The sequence below is a fragment of the Arvicanthis niloticus genome, chromosome 18 (genome assembly GCF_011762505.2).
Source record: "Arvicanthis niloticus isolate mArvNil1 chromosome 18, mArvNil1.pat.X, whole genome shotgun sequence".
NCBI lineage: Eukaryota > Metazoa > Chordata > Mammalia > Rodentia > Muridae > Arvicanthis > Arvicanthis niloticus.
The window spans coordinates 54,680,595-54,702,921 of NC_047675.1; the positions used below are offsets into that span (position 1 = coordinate 54,680,595).

General features: G+C 36.9%; 1 protein-coding gene across 4 annotated transcripts in view; it reads right to left on the reverse strand.

The window, feature by feature from the left end:
• Ccdc7 (coiled-coil domain containing 7) overlaps window positions 1–22,327 on the reverse strand; it is a 297,148-nt gene that overhangs the window by 243,941 nt on the left and 30,880 nt on the right. For 3 of the 4 annotated variants that reach the window (XM_076916072.1, XM_076916073.1, XM_076916074.1), the window contains exons 9-15: window positions 15,310–15,371; window positions 13,962–14,012; window positions 12,867–12,893; window positions 10,411–10,486; window positions 7,442–7,472; window positions 6,980–7,069; window positions 2,538–2,611 (exon numbers count right to left, since the gene is read on the reverse strand). In XM_076916072.1, the coding sequence (XP_076772187.1) occupies window positions 2,538–2,611; window positions 6,980–7,069; window positions 7,442–7,472; window positions 10,411–10,486; window positions 12,867–12,893; window positions 13,962–14,012; window positions 15,310–15,371 (411 nt within the window). The remainder of the gene's footprint in view (window positions 1–2,537; window positions 2,612–6,979; window positions 7,070–7,441; window positions 7,473–10,410; window positions 10,487–12,866; window positions 12,894–13,961; window positions 14,013–15,309; window positions 15,372–22,327) is intronic. The other variant, XM_076916071.1, reaches the window with a different exon arrangement.

Sequence of the window (22,327 nt, forward strand, 5' to 3'; positions counted from 1 at the left end):
TTGTTCCCTCCCTCTGCCTCCCATGATTATTTTGTTTCCCTTCTAAGTGGGTTTCAGATATCCATACTTGGGCCTCCCTTCTCCTTAAGCTTCTTAAAGTCATGAGTATTCTGAACCTTTTGGCTAATATTCACTTAGCAGTGAGTACATACCATGCATGTCCATTTAGGTCTGGGTTACCTCACTCAGGATTATATTTTCTAGTTCCATCCATTTACCTGCAAAATTCATGATGTCTTCATTTTTAATAGCTAAACAGTATAGCATTGTGTAAATGAACCATATTTTGTGTATTCATTCTTCAGTTGAGTGACATCTGGGTTGTTTCAAGCTTCTGGCTATTACAAATAAGGTTGCTATGAAGTGGAGCACATGTCCTTGCGGTATGATGGATTATCTTTGGGTATATTCCAAGGAGTAATATGGCTGGGTCTTCAGGTAGAGCTATTCTTTTCTTTTCTTTCTTTCTTTTTTTTTTTGTTTTTTTTGTTTGTTTTTCTTTTTGTTGTTGTTGTTGTTGTTTTTCAAGACAGGGTTTCTCTGTGTAGTCCTGGCTGTCCTGGAACTCACTCTGTAGACCAGGCTGGCCTTGAACTCAGAAATCCGCCTACCTCTGCCTCCCAAGTGCTGGGATTAAAGGCGTGCGCCACCGCTGCCCAGCAGGTAGAGCTATTTTCAATTTTCTGAGAAACTGTCAGATTGATTTCCAGAGTGGCTGTACCAATTTGCAATCCCACTAGCAATGGAGGAGTGTTCCTCTCTCCACATCCTTGCCAGTATGTATTGTCACTTGAGTTTTTGGTCTTTGCCATTCTGACTGGTGTAAGATGGAATCTCAGGTTCATTTTGATTTGCATTTCCCTGATGATTAAGCATGTTGAACATTTCTTTAAGTGCTTCTTAGCCATCTGAGATTTCTCTGTTTAGAATTCTTTGTTTAGCTCTGTACTCCATTTTTGAATTGGGTTGTTTGATTTGTTGGTGTCTAACTTCTTGTGTTCTTTATATATTTTGGATATTAGCCCTCTGTGGAATGTTGAGTTAGTAAAGAGCTTTTCCCAATCTATACTTTCCCATTTTGTCCTATTGACAGTGTCCTTTGCTGTACAGAATCTTTTCAGTTTCATGAAGTCCCATTTGTCAATTATTAATCTTAGAGCCTGAGCCTGAGTGTTCTATCCAGGAAATTTATTTTCTGGGCCAATGTGTTTAAGGCTGTTTTCCACTTTCTCTTCTGACAGATTGGGTGTATCTGGTTTTATGTGAAGGTCCTTAATCCATTTGGACTTGAGATTTGTGCAAGGAGATAAATATGAATCAATTTGCATTCTTCTATATGCAGGCTGCCAGTTAGACCAGCACCATTTTTTAAAGATGTTTTTTTTTTTCCATTGTATGATTTTGGATTCTTTGTCAAAGATCAAGTGTTCATAGGTGTGTAGGTTTATTTCTGGGTCTTCAATTCTATTCCATTGATTATTAACCTGTCTATCTACATACCAATACCATGCAGTTTTTATCATTATTGCTCTGTAGTCTAGCTTGAGATCAGGGATGGTGATTCCCCCAGAAGTTCTCTTATTGTTGGGAATTGTTTTTGCTATCCTCTGTTTTATTTTTCTATAAGAAGTTGAGAATTGCTCTTCCTGTGTCTGTGAAGAATTATGTTGGAATTTTGATGGAGATTGCATTGAATTTGTAGATTGCTTTTGGTAGGATGGCCATTTTTACTATGCTAATCCTACCAACCCATGAGCATGGGAGAACTTTTCATCTTTTGAGGTCTTCTTTCATATCTTTCTTCAGAGACTTGAAGTTCTTGTCATACGGATCTTTCACTTGTTTGTTTAGAGTTACACCAAGATATTTTATATTATTTGTGACTATTGTGAAAGCTGTTGTTTCCCTATTTATCATTTGTATAAAGGAAGGATTCTGATTTGTTTGGATTAATTTTATACCCTGCCACTTTGTGCAAGTTAGTTATCAGCTGTAGAAGTTCTTCAAAAAAGGAAAGTGTTCAAGGACTAAAAATGACAAGTATACTTTCAAAATCTCAGTCACTATACATTTTAATCATAGCATTGAAAAGTAGGCTTGAGAAAAGTTATTCATCTGTTTACTACTTAAACCATAGGGATTGTGGATTATATATTTGGATAATATCCAAAATATATAAAGAACTCAAAAGTCAGACAACAACAAATCAAACAACCCAATTTAAAAAAATGGAGTACATAGCTAAACAGAGAATTCTAAACAGAGAAATCTTGAATGGCTGAGAAGCATTTAAGCAATGACTATTTTAAGTAGTATGTATGTAATAGTAAATAGTAATATAGAACTCCTTACCTCTCACAATTCACTCACCACTTCTAATCCTGTAACAGTTTCATGTTTTTTCCTTTTTGACTTTCCTAGTCATATCCTGGCCTGATTTAAAACTATATATTTGTTATGTTTATTTTTTAAAATTGTGATTAAGGTACAATTTTACAACTTGAAGAAGGAAAAGATCACATATTTTCATGCCTTACTTTTCTTTAATTTTTTTCTTTTCTAATCTTCCAGATTTCTTGGTTCGCTCTTCTTTGCTTGCAGACTTTTCATTCTACAATTGTGAACATGTCAAAATAAGGATAGCATAAGTTATAAGAGGTGCATGGCAATACATGCTGCTCAGATTTCCCCTTTATCCTGAGAGTACTCTACTGTTTCAGGGGAATTTATCTGAACCAAAACAAAGCAAAATAACTGATATACCTAGGCTGTTTCTGTTTGTACTTAAAAGGTGTGGGGGGGATAATTGCATATGCACATGTGTAAAGCTCAGAGGTTTTCCTCTATTACTTTCCATCTTACCTTTAGAAACAGAGTCTAAACCATGAACTTAATGAACTTAACCATATTGGGTAGACTGGTTGGCCAGAAAGTTCTTAGGATCTGACTATCTCTATTCCCCAGTGCTGGGGTTATTGGATGCACCACTGCACCAGTTTGTTTTTTATGTGGGTTCTGGTGATCTGTGTCTAGCTCCTTGTACTTCTGCAGTAAGCACTTACTAATGATCTCTCTCTAGCCTCTCTATACATACATTTTGAGTAATTTCACACACTGAAATAATTAATGTCCTCTGATAGCTTTTTAGTTTTGCTGTGGTGTGGTCTATGGTTCCTGAAAGTCAACTCGGAAGTGCAGAAATTCATTAGGATGACATCATACAAAAATACCATAAGTGTTACATTTAAAAAACTAAGGTGAATGATTCTGAATACACAAGTGAGAAAACTCATATGTAGAGGTTGAACCTGAGGTGAAAAAAGGTTCATCTGAAATTACAAAGAAATTTGAAACACTAGATGTGGCTTGTGTGAGACTCTGTATGTTGAGAATCATTGAACTGGCTACAATGGTGTGAATAGTTATGGCCGCTGTATATTCATATGTTTGAATGGTTGGCCCATAAGAACTGGCACTATTAGGAGGTGTGGCCTTGTTGAAGAAAATGTGGCCTTGTTGGGGATAATGTGTTGCTGTGAGTGTAAGTTTTGAGGTGTCCTAGGCTCAAACTATATTCAGTGTGGCACACAGTCTCCTTCTGCTGCATGCAGATTCAGATATGGAACTCTCAGCTCCTCCAGTGAATGTCTGTCTGTGGGCTTCCATGCTTCCTGACATGATGATAACAGACTAAACCTCTGAAACTGTAAGCCAGGCCCCATTAAAATGTTTTTCTTTATAAGAGTTGCTGTGGTTATGGTGTCTTTTCATAGCAAGAAAACCTTAACTAAGACACTGGCTAAGCTACCTTCAACTTGTGTTTGTTCTAATGTAATAGCACACACAAAAGTAAAGTTCAAATTATACTCAAATTGTGTAATATATTTGGAACAAATTTGTATCTAAAACCATAATTTTATCATAATTGAACACATGTTTTAAAGCATTTCTGAGACAGGGTTTAAGTAATCTAGACTGGATATAAGCTTATGTTCCTCCTGCCTCAGCTTCACAAATGGTAAACTTGTAGGTATATGTATCATCATGCCTACACAAAGTATTCTTTAGCTACTCTGCAGAACCAGATTGCTTTATATATGAATGTAGAGAAGTAATTTTAACAATTATTAAAATTATATATAATAAAAACAAAGACAGTATTTGATTATTTTATATTAAAAAACCCCAATGTACAAAAATGTACTTTAGTGGTAAACTTAATGCAAGTTAAACACAAGGTGAAATTATTCCTCAAAAATAAAAAGCTAAAGCCAGGTGGTGGTGGTAGTTCACACCTTTAATCCCAGCACTGGGAACTCTGTGAGTTCAAGGCTATCCTGGTCTGCAGAGCAAGTCCCAAGGCAGCTATGACTATACAGAGAAACCTTGTTAAAACAAAAACAAAACAAAAAAAAAACAGAAACAGATATAATGGTACAGATCTCCAGCACTTAGGAGATGAAGTCAGGACAATCAGGGATTTAAAATCACTCTCAGCTACACAGTAAGTTTATGGCCAGGACACTGTCTCAATAACAAGAAAATCAACAATAAAAAACCTCAGGAATATGAAACCATAGTAATGAATTTAACAAGAACTATTATATCCCCCAAATGACCTAGTGTGCTTTTGAAGATGTTTCTTATAAAACTCATACATAGTGTAGACCAATAAATACTAAATAATGAGAGGTTATTAAAAGAAATAATTCCTGCTTTCTCTTTCAGTATCAAAGAAATATCAAGTAACCAACACAAGTGGGTTCAAGAGTTTTCCACAGGACACAATCTTCCATGCATGATATTCCAGCACTTGGGAGACTAAGGCACGTGGGTTGAAGTGAGTTCTTGGCTACCCTGCAGTACAGTATAGGAAAAAAAGCCTCCAAAAATCCAAGAGTATTTTAACTATTCAAACTTGTTCATAACAATTTACTTTATCTGACTGTTGCTTGTAGTTTGAATTTATAACATGACTGAAAATGGTAAGAAGAGAAAACGTAAAGAGAAGCAGATTTTCTTATATCATTGGCACTGTACTAATTTCTACTCACACTAGTTAATATAGTTAGTGAATTATAATTATAGGTGGTATAATTAACTAGTTATAGAGAACATAAAATGCATTTTAAAGACTTGGGGTTTGTGGATTTAGTGTAGTGGTAGTTTTTACCTAATAACTGAAAGGTCCTGGGTTCAGTCTTTAGCTCCAGAGGTTGGGGGAAAAAAAAAACTTTGACTCTCTTATTTACTAACAAATTTACAAAGTTAAATATTTGCCATGTAATTGTCTTTCATGAAATTGAGAAGATAGCAGAAGATGAAAAGATCTTTTGTGTTCATGAATTGAGATTAATATAGTGAAAATGGCCATCCTACCAAAAGTCGTCTACAGATTCAATGTAATCCCCATCAAAATTTTAACACAACTCTTTGCTGACCTTGAAAGGACACAATTTCTTATGTAAAAATAAAAAATTAGGATAGCTAAAACAATCCTGAATAGTAAAAGAACTTCCAGATTCAACTCACTACCACTGATTTGAAGCTGTGCTACAGAACTATGGTAATAAAAACTGCATGGTGCTAGCATAAAAACAGACACATTAATCAATGTAATCGATCCACACACCTATGGACACCTGTTTTCTCCTAATAAAGAAGCCAGAAATACCCATTAAAGACAAAAAGAATTTTCAATAAATAATGTTGGTTAAACTGGATTTCTGCATGTTGAAGAATACAAATAGATCTATATTTATTGCCCTGCACAAAACTCAAGTCCTAATCGATCAAAGACCTCAACATAAAACCAAACACACTGAACTTTATAGAAGAGAAAGTAGGAAATATCCTTGAATGCACTGTCAGAGAAGACAACTTCTTAAACATAACATGGATAGTGCAAGCATTAAAATCAACAATTAATTTATAGGACCTCATGAAACTGAAAAGCTTCTGACACTTTCAGGAGCCATTTAGGAAAGGCAAAGGCTGGCAGGTTACTTCTCAAGAGATGGTCCACCATCTTTGCACAGTCTGCTATGAGAGAGCTCTGAGAAGAAAGGTCCCAAGAGACTTGATCTCATCTGAGTTATAGAGTAAAAGAATAGTATTTATTTAATCACAAGAAATAAAATTATAAGACCAGAGATTATCAGTCTTTGTCTTCAACCAACACTGTGTTGACAAGTACCCAGTACCAGTCCCTAAAAGGTAGGGCAAGCCCCCAGAAAGACACCATCAATAGGACAACACTACAGCCTACAGAATGGGAAAAGATTTTCACCGGCTCCACATACAAGACAGGACTAATATACAAAGCATATATTTTTTTTAAAAAAATTCAAGAAACTAGACACCAATAAACCAAACAATCCTCTTAAAAATGGCATACAGGTCTGAACAGAGAATTCTCAATTGAGAAATCTTAAATGGCCTAGAAATTCTTAAAGAAATGTTCAACATCTTTATCTATCAGGGAAATGCAAATCAAAATGACTTTGAGATTCTATCTTGCATGTGATGGTTCCTTGTCCAGCCTTGATATGAGGGCTTATACCTACCTAATCTTATTGCATCTTTTCTTGCCATGTTTGGTTGACATTCCTGGGAGGCCTTTTTCTGAAGGGAAACAGAGAGCAGTGGTTCTGGGGAAGAAGGGAGGTGGAGGAGGGACTAGAAAGAACAGAGGAAGGGGGGTTGCAGTTGGGATGTATTGCATGGGAGAGTAAAAAAAATTAAGTTAAAATAAAAAATAGATTTTTTTTACAACGATTAAGCTGTTTCTGTTATCATCCTTCTGGGTTTGATAGTTAATATTAAGAACATTAGTTTAAGGTTTTGAATCAGAGCTTCTTAAAATTATGACTGATAGAAACGTGTCATAGAACAAGTAAATGTCACTTTGAGTCCCATCTGTGTGATACTAGGCCTTATTTGATACTGCATGTCATTTTTATCAGTTTCATGTACCAACCTCTAGTTCTCTCAGCCTTCGTATTTCACCTTCCAGCAGAGTTTTCTCCAATAATAACATTTGAAAATCAGTTTCCATCTGTTTAAATTTCTAAAGACAAATGTAATAATTACAATTAAAATTAAGTATCTCAATAAGGCTTACTTCAATACTTAGTTATTAATTTAAGAATAACTTCACTAAAGCACGAAAAAGAATGGGCCATTGGGATTAACTTCTAAGCTGCCATTGGGATTGATATATCTAGATAAGAAATAGATTCCAGCTTAATATTCAGGAGTGTTTCTGAATGACCATGATGCCAATAAAGTGAAAAATAACATGCAATTCCTTCTAGTTCCTAACCTGGGTAAACTGAGTAAGTGCTTGTCTCTAATTACAATGAGTGAAAATGGTCATTTCTAGAGTCTCTTCAAAATTTGAGTTCAAATTGCAGTATCAAATTAAGAATGTTATACTTACACACTCAATTACACTGTGTTCAGTTAAAGCTCTGAAAAACAGACCAAAAGTAACTATATTAAGTATATCCATATTTCAAGTTATGGAACACATTTATGTTTTTTGAAAAAAGATTTTTAGCCCTCTTGCTAGTCCCACAACCTACTCTTGTGCTATAGCCAAAATCTAGACTCCTGCCAGGATCCTCCCTACACATATCCACCAACAGTACTCTGTAATTAACCGGCCTTTAATCCCAGCACTCAGGAGACATAGACATACAGATCTCTGAGTTCAAGGCCAGCCTAGTCTACAGAGCAAATTCCAGGACAGCCAAGCTTAGATAGTGAAGGAAACCATGGAAAAGACAATGTTGGTGAAGATGTAATTGAATGAGGAGACTATATTCCACCCCCAGAAAGCAGCAAAACTTGGCAGTTTCAGCCATGTGATTCTGGCTTTAGAATCAAGGATAGAAAAAAAGCAGTTATGGAATCTCCCTCAGCAACTGAGGAAAGCCACCGAGGCCCTGCATGGAGGCCCAGGGAGACTGAGCCTTGTGTGAAGCTGTGAAGGTGAAGGCTGGGTTCTCTTGGGCACCACAAGACGTTAGATTTGCCTGTGTCATGGGATACCTTCCAAGGAAAACTGCTAACAAGAAGAAAAAATAGCTCAAGAGAAAAAAAAAGTGTTGCACTCAACAAAGCTGAAAGAAGTTGGAGATCTGAGAGAATTTTTATATCAGACATGGAGATTCAGAGTTTGGAGTTTCTCTGGCTGGTTTTCAGTCTTGCTTTGATATTTCTTCACTATGCTTTCTTGCTTACATTTTGGAATGGTAATAAATATCCTGTGTGCACTGTATATTGTAGGTGATCTGTTTCATATTTTGATGTTATAGGATATTATAGTCAAGTGATTGCATGAATCTCAGAAGAGACTTATAACTTTAGACTTTTAAATATTGTTGAGGCTGTGATAGACTATGGAGACTTTTGAAGTTAGACTAAATGAATTTTGCATTATGTCATGGCTGTAGGTGCATGGAAGCTAGGAAGTAGAATGTGGTGGATTGAGTAAGTACGCCCACTCCATAGACTCATGAAGTTGAATACTTAGTCTATAGGGAAGGGCACTATTAGGAGGTGTGGCCCTGTTGGAGAAAGTATATCACTGTGGGAATGGGCTTTGAAGTTTCCTGTGCCCATGCTATGCCCAGAGTGGCACATAGTTATTTCTGCTGCCTGCAGGTCAATGTGTAGAACTCTCTTCTTTTTCTCCAGCACCATGTCTGCCTAGCTGCTGCCATGCTTCCCACCATAACAATAATAGACTAAATCTCTAAAACTTTAAGCCAGCCCCAACAAAATGTTCTTTATAAGAGTTGTCATGGTCATGGTGTCGCTTCATAGAAATAAATTCAAATTCAGACAAATGCGTACATACAAGTATGAAGTCAGTTGTTTTATCTTTAATCATACTTCTATTGTTTAAAGAAATTTTTAAATTGAAATATATTTTGACCATATTTTTGTCCTCCCCCAAATCTTTTCAGATACTTCCCCCACCCACCCAACTTTAAGTTCTTTATGAAAAGAACAAAAAAAAAATCACAACAAAACCCCCAAAACTAAAAATAAAATAAAGCACCACCCAAAAATATAAAAACAAAACAAATAAGCAAGCAAAACCCATCAAATTGTAACCAATTAGAAGCACAAACAAACAAAAAGCTGTGGGGTTCATTATACACTGGAAGATTACTCCTGAATAAGAGGTCTGCCCTGGAGTGGTTGATATACCATGTGTCACTCTATTGGAGATAGCCCCTCAAGTACCCCTTGATTTTAGCCATCTCTACCCATATTCCCTCCAACAATCCCTTCTCCCCTCTACTTTCTGACTTGATCCTCCCATTCCAGCTGCCTCCATCCATATTCTTATCTATCCTATTCCCCCCCCCTTTTTTTTTGAGGGATTGAGGGAGGCTGGGAGAGAAGACAGAAATCAGTGGGAGAGTATCTCATGGATATGGGAGGTGTCTAGGAGTCTATGGGGGTGACCTTAGCTGAGCCCTGTACCAGCTGGGGATATTGAGCCTGAAGACTCCACTTCCTGTAGCCAGTTCAGACTTGTAATTGAAGGAGGCAGACACCAGCCCATCTACAAAACCTTGAACCCAAAATTTGTCCTGCCTACAGGAAGTAAAGGGATAAAGATGGAGCAGATATCCAGGATATGGCCAACTAATGACTTGAGACCCACCCCATAGGAAAGAGCCAACCCCTAACCTTTTTAATGATAATGACTTGCAGACAGGGACCTAGTGTAACTGTCTTCTGAGAACCTTCATCTAGCAGCTGACTGAAACAGATGTAGAGACCCATAGTCAAACAGTAGGTGGAACTCAGGGAGTCTTATGGAAGAGTTGGGGGGGGGGGAATTGAGTGAGACTGATGGATCAAGGACACCACAAAAGACCTACAGACTAAACTAACTTGGGCCCATGGGGGCTCACAGAGACTAAATTATCAACCAAAGAGCATAACAGTGTGCATCTAGGCCTGCTATATATTTGTAGCAGATTTGCAGCTTGTTCTTCATGTTGGCCCCCTAACAATTAGAGTGGGGAATGGTCTCTGACTCTGTTGCCTGTTTTGGATCCCTTTCTCATAGCTAGACTGACTTCTCTGGCCTCAGTGGGAAAAGATGCACTTAGTCCTGCTGGAACTTGTTGTATAAGAGTGGGTTGGTACCAATGGACAGCCTCCCCATCTTTGAGGAAAAGGGTGTGCAACTGGAGAGGGGGAGAGGAGGAAGAGGACCTTTGATCAGGCCATAAAGTGAATTAATTAATTAATTAATTAATGAGAACAAAAGAGGTCAGCTTATGATGAAGACCTTATTTTTTATGTATGTTCCCAATGTTTCTACTTTATGCACTCAATTTTATAAGTAGAAAATAAGAAATAATTATTTCCAAAGCTTACTTCTCTAACATAGTTGTCTGATTTTCAAATATTTTCATCATCGTATTCATCCGATTAGTCACTGAAGTAGGAGTTCCTATTGTTGAATATATAAAGGTGTTATAATGGCTGAAGTTCTATGATCATACAATTCATTGATATGCATGAGAAAACTAAATAATCACGAGGTGACATGTTTCCTTCAATCACATTTACTTTATTTTACTTTTTCTATATATCATCTCTGGCTTTCAATAGAAAATTTCAATTTTCTATTTCAAATAGAAATTTCAGTTTGAAAATTGAAATTTCAAATAGAGAAATTTCAATAAGAAATACCTATGATACAAGGCATACCCAGAGGATGGGGTGGGGGGGAGGAACCACATTCTGAAGAAATAGGCAACTATGAGCACAAGATTTCAGATATAGTAGATATTTTTAAGCTATCAGGAAGGAATTTGAAGCAATTATTTATTTGAAACCAGTATTTATTACCTAGGGAAAAACTGGTAACATACAAGAGCAGATGGATAATATAAAAAGAAACTCTAATAAAAAAAAAAAAAAGTAAAAAGATATGCTAAAGCTCTACTGTAGCAAAGAATGCCTTGTGACTGATACAGGCAGTAAGTAAAAAGTAAATAAAATAAAATAAAATAAAATAAATAATGCAGGGATAGAGAAATGGCTCAGAGGTTAAGAGTACTGACTGCTCTTCCACAGGTTCTTAGTTCAATTCTCAGCAACCATATGGTGGCTCAGAATCATCTTTAATGGGATTAGATTCCCTCTTCTGATATGTATAAAGACAGAGCACACATATACATATATACATAAAATACATGAATAGGTAAATCTTAAAGAAAAATAAAAACAGGAGCTGGAGAGATGGCTCAGAGGTTAAGAACACTGACTGCTCTTCCATAGGTCTTGAGTTCAATCCCCAGCAACCACATGGTAGCTCACAATCATCTGCAATGGGATCTGATGCCCTCTTCTGGTATGTCTGAAGAGATCAATGGTGTATACACACACACACACACACACACACACACACACACACACACACACACACACAATATAAATAGGTAAATCTTAAATAATAAAAAACTAAAAAGAAAATGCCTCCATTTAAAAAATAAATAAGTAAGTAAGTAAAAAAATGTCAGTGTTGGCAAACACCTTTAATTTCAGCAATTTCAGAGCCAGGCAAACTCTAAGAGTCTGAGTTCGGACTGTTACTGGACAGCCAAGGCTACAGGAAAGAAACCCTGTCTTAGAAAAAAAAATGGAAGGGAAAAAGTACAGAATAATCACTGTTACTCCTTAAAGAGCACTTGCATTTTGCCAGTCATACCATGTGTTCTAATCTATGTAGGCTCTTCTTTTAATTTTTTTATTAATTCATTGTGAATTTCACATCATGCACCACAATCCCATTTATCCCCATATTTTCATATCTGACCTCCACCCTTTGCAACCTCTCCAACAAAAGAAATTAAGATAGAATAAAAATAAAAACAAATAAAACACCAAAAACCATCTTGTTGTGGGATCTGAAGTGTGTCACAGTGTATCACACAGTATAACACACTATAGCCATTTATTCACACATCTTTACTTTCAATGTTCATTGCAGTAAGTCATTGGTCTGTTTCAAGGCCTATGGCTTCTGCTATACTATCAAAACTGGATCCTCACAGGGATTTCTCTTGAATATTCTGTTGTAGTCCTGCATCATGGAAATCCTGCTGGTTTGGATCTTCAGGACCAGGAATGACTATTTTAATAATCATAATAACCAGGTAATGTTATATTGTTGTCTAATTAATATATCTATTCTATGTGGCACTATAAGGTAAAAAAATGTGATTTGATATTTGGAATCTTTTGGAAAACAACCTACACATTTTAAAATAGTTCTTAAGAGTATTTTGTAGACTATTAAAGCAACTTACTTTAAAAAGGTCAATGGGTATGAAACTGTCTCTAGAAACTCCCCAAACTATGAAGCAAATGAGGTAATAATATAATTGAAAATTCAAGATCTGTGAATTCAATGCATAGTTTAAAAAAAACAGGTGTAATACATACCTAAAGGGGTAATAAAAACAGGTGTAATATATGGCTATGGGGTAATAAAAAACAGGTGTAATATATAACTAATGGGATAATAAAAAAAAGTGTAATATATGCTTAACAGGGTAATAAGTGACAAAGGGCAAATGAAAGAGCAATGTGAAGTGATAATGACAACAGCTTTTCTAAAATTAATGACAGAACTCAGGCATGTATTATTTAAACTTTTCTTATCATTGTATGGGTATGCATGACATGTATGTGGGGTAATTATAACATGGCCTGAGTGTGGAGAGTTAAACACAACTCTATGGAGTCTGATTTCCTCCTTCCAATATCGCACGAGTTCCAATGACTAACTCAGACCACCAAGCTTGTGCAGTAAGTACTTTTACCTGGCAAGCTACCTGGATATGCCGAAGCTGAAAAAATAAAATAAAAACAAAATCAAATATATGCACCTAAACATGTAATGATATTCAAAATACATAAAAATCAAAGATGAAGAGAAAAAATGTAAAGAAGTCAAAGGGAGCAAAAATAACTTTATATAAAGAAAAATGATGAAAATCATACCAGACTTCTCTCCCTCTCATACAAGCAGCCAGGAAAGCCATCCCTGCATCTAAGAAGTCCCCAGGACCTCATAGCTGCACTGTGTGCTCACAACCCTTCAACCCAAGCTTCAATGCTATGTTGAGTGTCTACGATTCAAACATAAAAGCTGCTACCAGATCACTCAAGTTTACAGCCCAAGGATCTGATGCAACTTCTGCTGCATGAATGCTTACCTACAAGAGCCCAGCTTTGGGGACAGTCTGACAAAACCTGCAATGCAGACACCAGAGCTTCAGATGCTGCATGAATATCCCCACTGAAATTGCTGAGAAAGCATTAGCTCAGAATACAGCAGCATCTGGATCTCACAGACCCAGCTAGCCCATAAGAACCTGTGATATGGAACCCAAATTATGTACATCTCATACATAACGTGCTTCAATGCTGGTGCTACTGTTATTATGATCACATTGCAAGCAATATTTGTCACCAACATCTATCTCCCTGCTACAGCTTCTATTGGATGAGAAACACACAAACACACACACACTCCTGAGAATCCAAACAGCTTTTGCTACCAAACACCACAATAGGTCCCCATGCAGGTGCTTGTATACTGCATATGAAGACTCCTGCAGTCATCACTAGTACAGACTGCAGAAAGAGCTTCAAAGACAGTGAGCTGTTTTTGAAGCCAACCTGGGATACCTGACACTCTCAAAAATGAACAAACAAATAAACAAAAGAGACAACATCTTGAAAAAAAAGCATCAAGAATACAGAGGTTTCTTAACTATCTTGGTATGAATGAGAATGTTTGCATGGGCTCAGTAACATGAACACTTGGTGCTCAGTTGGTAGTAGTAATTGGGAAAGATATGGAACATTTAGGAGGTGTTAATGTGATGATATTTAAATGAATAGATGCTTACCTGACTCCGGTTCAGTTTTAGGTTCTAAAGCTGAATGGGATTTTAGGAACTCTGAAATAGATACAAGTATCCACCATTATATATTTTATATACAATTCTATATACTAATTGGATTCATAGTCTAAAATATTAATTTTAATGAATCACCCAAAGAGAAGATAAAACAACAGCTTCCAATATCAAACCCTTGCAACCAGGTACTTAGGCTGTGGTGTCTGAATAAACATGGATAATAGCCACTCACAAATACACCATTTTCTCTCTAAAACATGCTTTTTCTTTCTTGTGTGACATCAGGAATCAAACCCAGGTCTTGGTGGATAGACAGGTGCTCCACAACTGTGCAACACCCTCCCACTACTTGGTTTTCCTCTTCTACTCATTTTTATTGGTTGAAAGTAACATGATTATCTCATCACCTTTTCTTTGCCTTCAATCACCAAGTTTCATCAAATGTATCAGGTAAAAAAATTCTAAACTGTCCATTTCACTTTCTTTCATTAGCGATCTAATTTTTATTCATTACACATTTAAGCTGCATTGTCATTTAACTACAAAATATTTTTAACAATTCCCTGTTTAATACTGAAAATGTCCAAAGGCTTTAGTACTCCAAGCAGGACCTCTGTCAAATTAATGATGCTACTGTCCAGTTTTAATTCTCGTGTTAATATACTATTGCCATCTCAAATGACCAATATTTTCCTTCTTCACTCAAATAAGTCCTATTCATCTTTTAAGGTTGCACAGTATTTCTAACTTTCCTGAGATAAACCAATATGTAGACTTACTATAACATTAACAGACTGTCATGTATTACCACACATTTGAATGATTCATAATGTGTTCTGTCCTTGAACTCTTAAATGTTATGGGAACAACAACCAAGTCATAACAGCATTCATCTTTTAAGAATATTTGTTTTCATTTTATGTGTTTGAGTCTTTTGTTTGCATGTGCACCATATGTTTGCAATGCCTGTGTTGGGGTCGGTCTGTGCTGTTGGGTATTCAAATGCTAAAAACTGGCCCCTAAGATCTTGTTGCCCACAACAAGGAGAGCCTCACATTTACCAAGTGATGCTATGTAGCCTTGCTTCTCAAGTTAATTGGTCAATAAAAGGCTAAGGCCTGTGATTGGGCAGTAGATAGAGGTAAATGAGTTTTCAGTTACCTGATTCAGGGTGGCATATAGAGAGAAGAGAGGAAGAAAGCACACACAAAAGGAGGAAGCCACCATGAGAGGAAATGAACCATAAGCCAGGAGAAACAACAAGTAACAAGGGACATATTGAAGGGATGTAAGTATTTAGGAAACTATCAAGTATAAGCATTTATAAAAATATTACCTTCAATTTGCTTTTCTATGAGTCCATAATTTTTCAATGTTTCTAATAGAACCGCTTTATTCCTGTTAAGAGTGCCAATAAAGAAAACAGGTCTTCATATACATTCAGAGTTAAATTACATGCTCAAGGAACTATAATTTACAGACTAGACATATGAAGTTTGTAAAATAAAAGGTAGCATGTCGTTTATTCCTCACTCAGTACTAAGATAAATGCCATCCTTTAATAAAAAGGACAAATTTTATAAATTTTGTATTCCAAGAATATAATTAAGTACACAATAATACTCAGACCTAAAATAACAAAAACAAATCAGTAGAAACTGCTAGTACATTATCACTTGGTGTAGTGCTAAGGGCACAGGCCTAAGAGTGAGACAACCTGCTCCAAACCTGTAATTATGTGGCCTGGAGCCACCTTCTATGCCTCTCTCAGCTCCAGGCTCTTTACCTGTTAAAACTCACATATACTAATACCTTTCTCATAAAGTAGTTACAAGTCTTCCAGGAGTTACTAGAAAAATACCTTGCTATCTGTGCCCCAGAGTTAAGGCTGTCCCACAGCTCTCCTTACCCAAATCCCTCCCAGAGAGAGCTAGTCTCTCAGAAGTGCTGTCACTCTTAAGCTCACAGGTGAGACCACCACTTTTGCTCCAATAACTGGCCTAAGAGGTACCTGACAGGAGCCCACAAGGCACAGGAACTGCAAAACAGCAACAAGAGAATCCTTCCTGCTTCCATCAGCACCCCAGAGCTAACCCTGTGACACATCTCTCCACACCCAAATCCTGCGAGGAGAGAACTGGTCTCCTAGGAGTGCTGACACACCTAAGATCACAGCTCTCTGAACCCCATTACAAGAGGTAGTCACCCAGGAGTTTTGATGAACCTAAGATCAAAGGCTCACAGGTCTACAGGAAGAACAAGCTCCAGTCAGAGAATGCAAGCCCAACCAACACCAGAGATAACTAGATGTCTAGAGGCAAGCACAAGAACCTAAGCAACTGAAACCAAGGCTACTTGGCATCATCAGAACACATGCATCCCACCACAGCAAGTCCTGGATACCCCAACACACCAGAAAAGCAAGATTAGGATTTAAAATCACATTTCATGGTGATGACAGAGGACTTTAAGAAGGGCATAAATAATATCCATTTAAAAAATAAAGGAGAACAGAGGTAAAGACGTAGAAGCCCTTAAAGAGGAAACACAAAAATCCCTTAAAGAATTAGTAAAACACAATCAGACAGGTGAATGAATTGAACAAAACCATCCAGGATCTAAAATTGGAAATAGAAACAATGAAGAAATCACAAAGGGAGACAACCCTGGAGATAGAAAACCTAGGAAAGAGATCAGGAGTCATAGGTGGAAGCACCACCCACAGAATACAAAAGATAAAAGTGAGAATCTCAGCTGCAGAAGATACCAAAGAAAACATTGACACAACACTCAAAGAAAATGCAAAATGCAAAAAGCTCCTAACCCAAAACATCCAGGAAATCCAGGACACAACGAGAAAACCAAGCCTAAGGATAATAGGTATAGACGAGAGTGAAGATTCCCAACTTAAAGGGCCAGTACGTATCTTCAACAAAAACATAGAAGAAAACTTTTCTAACCTAAAGAAAGAGATACCCATGAACATACAAGAAGCCTACAGAACTCCAAATAGATTGGACCAGAAAACAAATTCCTCCCCTTACATAGTAACCTCACATAATAATCAAAGCACCAAATGCCCCAAATAATGAAAGAATATTAAAAGCAGTAAGGGAAAAAGGTCAAATATCATATAAAGGCAGACTTATCAGAATTACACAAGACTTCTCACCAGAGACAATAAAAACCAGAAAATCCTGGGCAGATGTCATATGGACCTAAGAGAACACAAATGCCAGCACAGGCTACTAAACCCAGCAAAACTCTCAATTCCCATAGATGGAAAAACCAAGATATCTAATGACAAAATGAAATTTACACAATATTTTCCCACAAATCCAGCCCTACAAAGGATAATAGATGGAAAACTTCAACACAAGCAAGGAAACTACAACCTAGAAAAACCAAGAAAATAATCTTCCTCCAATAAACACAAAAGAAAATCGCCACACAAACATTCCACCTAAAAGAACAAAAGTAACAGGAAGCAAACACTCACTTTTCCTTAATATCTCTTAACATCAATGGACTCAATTCCCCAATAAAAACACTTAGACTAATAGACTAATTACATAAAGAGGACCCAAAATTTTGCTGCATACAGGAAATGCACTTCAGTGACAAAGTCAGACACTACCTCAGAGTAAAAGGATAAAAAACAATTTTCCAGGCAAATGGTCCACAAAAAAACAAGCTGGAGTAGCCATTCTAATATCGAATAAAATCGACTTTCAACCAAAAGTTATCAAAAAAGATAAGGAAGGACACTTCATACACATCAAAGGAAAAATCTACCAAGATCAACTCTCAATTCTGAACACCTATGTTTCAAATGCAAGGGCACCCACATTCATAAAAGAAACTTTCCTAAAGCTCAAAGCACACATTGCACCTTACACAATAATAGTGGGAGACTTCACACCACTCTCATAAATAGACAGATCATGGAAACAGGAACTAAACAGAGACACAGTAAAGTTATGAGCCCAATGGATTTAACAGATATCTATAGAACATTTCATCCTAAAACAAAAGAATATACCTTTTTCTCATAACTTCATGGTACCTTCTTCAAAATAGACCATATAATTAGTCACAAAACAGACCTCAACAGATACAAGAAGACTAAAATAATCCCATGCATCCTATCAGATCACCATGGACTAAAGCTGATCTTCAATAGCAGCAAAAACAACAGAAGCCCACATACACATGGAAGCTGAACAAGGCTCTACTCAATGATGACTTGGTCAAGGAAGAAATAAAGAAAGAAACTAAAGACATTTTGGAATTTAATGAAAATGAAGGCACAACATACTGAAATTTATGGGACACAATGAATGCAGTTCTAAGAGGAAAACTCATAGCTCTGAGTGCCTCCAAAAAGAAACTGGAGAAAGCATACACTAGCCACTTGTACTCACACCTGAAAGCTCTAGAACAAAAAGCAAATGCACTCAAGAGGAGTAGATGGCAGGAAATAATCAAACTCTGGGTTGAAATCAACCAAGTAGAAACAAAAAAAACTATACAAAGTATCAACAAAACCAGGAGCTAGTTCTTTGAGAAAATTAACAAGTCTTAGCCAGACTAACCAGAAGGTACACAGACAGTATCCGGATTAACAAAATAAGAAATGAAAAGGGAGACATAACAACAGAAACTGAGGTAATTCAAAGAATTTTGAGATGCTACTACAAAAGAATATACTCAACAAAACTGGAAAATCTGGAGGAAATGGAAAAGTTTCTAGACAGATACCAGATACCAAAGTTAAATCAGTAGCAGATAAACCATCTAAACAGTCCCATAAACCCTAAAGAAATAGCAGCAGTCATTAAAAGTCTCCCCAACAAAAAAGCCCAGGATCAGATGGTTTTAGTGCAGAATTTTTTTTGAGAAAAAAAGGATTTATTTGGCTCACATTTCTTTTATTTTTTAATGGATACTTTTTTAATTAAATATTTTATTTACATTTCAAATGCCATCCCCTTTCCCTATTTCCCCTCCCTAGAAAATCCCTATCCCATCCCCCCTCCTACTTTTTGCTTTTATACAATTTTTTAAATGTTGATCAAAGGCTTTATAAGTTTGGTAATGCTCAATAACAAGATGTGTAATCAGAAGTGTAACCGAATACCCAACCTAGATATACCAACTATCTTTGACTGGTGGAGACATGCAAACATCCGGCTCCATCCCCCCCCCCCCCCACTTTCTCTCTCTCTCATCTCCTAGCTCCTGCTCTCCTTCTCCTCCTTCTCTCTTTACTACTCCTCTTCTTCTCCTTACTCCTCCAACCTTAGCTCCTCCTACATATCACCCTTCCTGTTAAAATAAAACTTTTCTCTCAAAATACAATTAGAGCATAACTATACCAATTTGTGTCAGTGAGGTACAAGATAGACCTAATACCCACTCCATCATTTTGTTGACTAACCAGAACTTCTGTCATCTCTCTTAACTAAAAGACTTAGTTCTGAACCTGGCTTTTTTTCTTGGCTTTAGAATGAATGTCAGCTGAAAACCATCCTCTCAAATCTTTTCTCTCAAAGTAAATAACAAGGATTGGCTATGAGACTATAAGTCTTCAACTCCGTCAGAAATCCAGAATGACTGAGTTAACTGAAATTATGGGAAGCACAAAGCATTACTTCTAAAACTTAGCCAATTTATAGAGAGACCACTGAACACCTGGACACTTCCTATACTACAAGACGTTGGAGCATCCTATCTTCAGCCTTCTGGCCCAGGATCATCTGACAGACCTTAGTGCTGCAGAATTATTAAGGGCTGATTACTCTGTCTTGGCAGATATAATCAGTCAACTATTCCACAAGTGTGTCCTTTTCTGGATAGTAATTTGTCTGTAGATGGAAAGAGGCAATTCTTGCCTAGTGGCTGTCTCACCACAACTGGAGTAACTCCAAAGATGCTCAATTTCTTCTTAGAATTCAAGAAAGGGAAGCTGTCAGGAGCAGACAGGTCTCTAATCAAAATGAACATTAATACAGAAATGTTTGTAATGTCAATTCTGTAGACTTCTGACATTTTGAAAACCAATTATCCATGTAAGGCAATCTGGACTGTTGTCTGTTAACTCCTCTCAGCTATTTCTAAGTAAAATATACAAAACACCCTAACAATAAACTCAAAACCATGAATTTGCTGTAGGCCCTTAACTCACAGGCTAACCATCTTAAATCAGTTAAAAATGTTAAAGAAGGACTGGGTCTAAGCCTTGTATTCCTAAATGTGTTATATAGGTACAATGCCTATGAGAGTAACAATATTAATCTCACTTTTATGTCAATGAGAAACTCATACCAATGAATACCTTCACTTTGAAATCAAAGTAAATTTTGTACTATTTAAGAAATTATAACTTCATCTTAATAACATTTATACAGATTTCTACCAATAGGTTATGGCTATGCAATAACTCGTAGCTATTCCTCCCTATTCCAACAAAACCACTGTTTCCCTAGAAAGACAGCCCAATATTAACCACCTCAGTCCCCAAGCCCAGGGAATAGGGGTGCCAACTCTTCATTAACTTCTTCAAGGTGATTACAGGTGTTGAGATATTATAAGAGGGGCAGGGGAAAGAGTAAATTGATAAGTCTCTGATGTCTGTGTCTTCACTGCATCCAGCTGGAATTCCAGGACATCAGAGGTTCAAGTAGGTCTGCTCAGCTTGCTTGATGAGTAGATACTCAAGGCTGTGTATAAATTTTAGTATCAAGATAATTTTTTGTTTGAATTCTAAAATCTAGTCTTCTCTTGGCCTGCCTCTGTCATGTCTAATCCATATAATTCTGGGAATTTTTTGAGGGTGTGCTCCCACCATCCTCCCATTCCTGCCTCCCTGCTTTCAAATTCCCCAACACTAGGGAATCCAAACTTGTAAGCACCAAGGCCTTCCACTTCCACTGATCCCTGACAAGGCTACCCTCAACTACCCATACAGGTAGAGCCATGAGTCCCTTCCTTTGTGTTCTCAGGCTGGAAGTTTTAGAATGGCTACTCCAGCTTGTTTATTAGGACCATTTGCTTGAAAAATTGTTTTCCAGCCATTTACTCTAAGGTAGAGTCTGTCTTTGTCACTGAGGTGGGTTTCCTGTATGCAGCAAAATGCTGGGTCTTGTTTACATATCCAGTTCCTTAGCCTATGTCTTTTAATTGGGGAATTGAGTCCATTGATGTTAAGAGATATTAAGGAACAGTGATTGTTGCTTCCTGTTATTTTTGTTATTAGAGGTGGAATTATCTTTGTGTGGCTATCTTCTTTTGGATTTGTTGGCAGAGGATTACTTTCTTGCTCTTTCTAGGGTATAATTTCCCTCCTTGTATTGGAGCTTTCCTGTTATTATCCTTTGTAATGCTGGGTTTGTGGAAAGATATTGTGTAAATTTGGTTTTGTCATGGAATATCTTGGTTTCTCCATCTATGGTAATTGAAAGTTTTGCTGGGTATAGTAGCCTGGGCTGGCATTTGTGTTCTCTTAAGGTCTGTATGACATCTGTCTGGCATCTTCTAGCTTTTATTCTATCTGGTGAGAAGTCTGGTGTAATTCTGATAGGTCTCCTTTATATGTTACTTGGCCTTTTTCCTTTACTGCATTTAATATTCTTTCTTTGTTTTGTACACTTGGTGGGTTTTTTTTTTGGGGGGGGGGTGGTTTTTTTTTTTTTTTTCCAAGACAAGGTTTCTCTGTGTAGCCCTGGCTGTCCTGGAACTCAATCTGTAGACCAGGCTGGCTTTGAACTCAGAAATCCGCCTGCCTCTGCCTCCCATGTGCTGGGATTAAAGGCATGCACCACCATTGTCTGGCTACACTTGGTGTTTTGAATATTATGTGATGGGAAGTATTTCTTTTGTGGTCTAGTCTATTTGGCATTCTGTAGGCTTCTTGTATGTTTATGGGCATCTCGTTCTTTAGGTTAGGAAAGTTTTCTTCTATAATTTTGTTGAAGATATTTATTGGCCCTTTAAGTTGGGAATCTTCATCCTCATCTATACCTATTATTCTTAGGTTTGGCCTTCTCACTGTGTCATGGATTTCCTGGATGCTTTGGGTTAGGAGCTTTTTGTATTTTGCATTTTCTTTGACAGTTGTGTCAATGTTTTCCGTGGTATCTTCTGCACATGAGATTCTCTCTTCTATCTCTTGTATTCTGTTGTTGATGCTTGTGTCTATGACTCCTAATCTCTTTCCTAGGTTTTCTATCTCCAGGGTAGTCTCTCTTTGTGATTTCTTTATTGTTTCTACTTTCATTTTTATGTCCTGGATGGTTTTGTTCAATTTTTTCACCTGTTTGGTTGTGTTCTCTTGTTATTCTTTAAGAGATTTT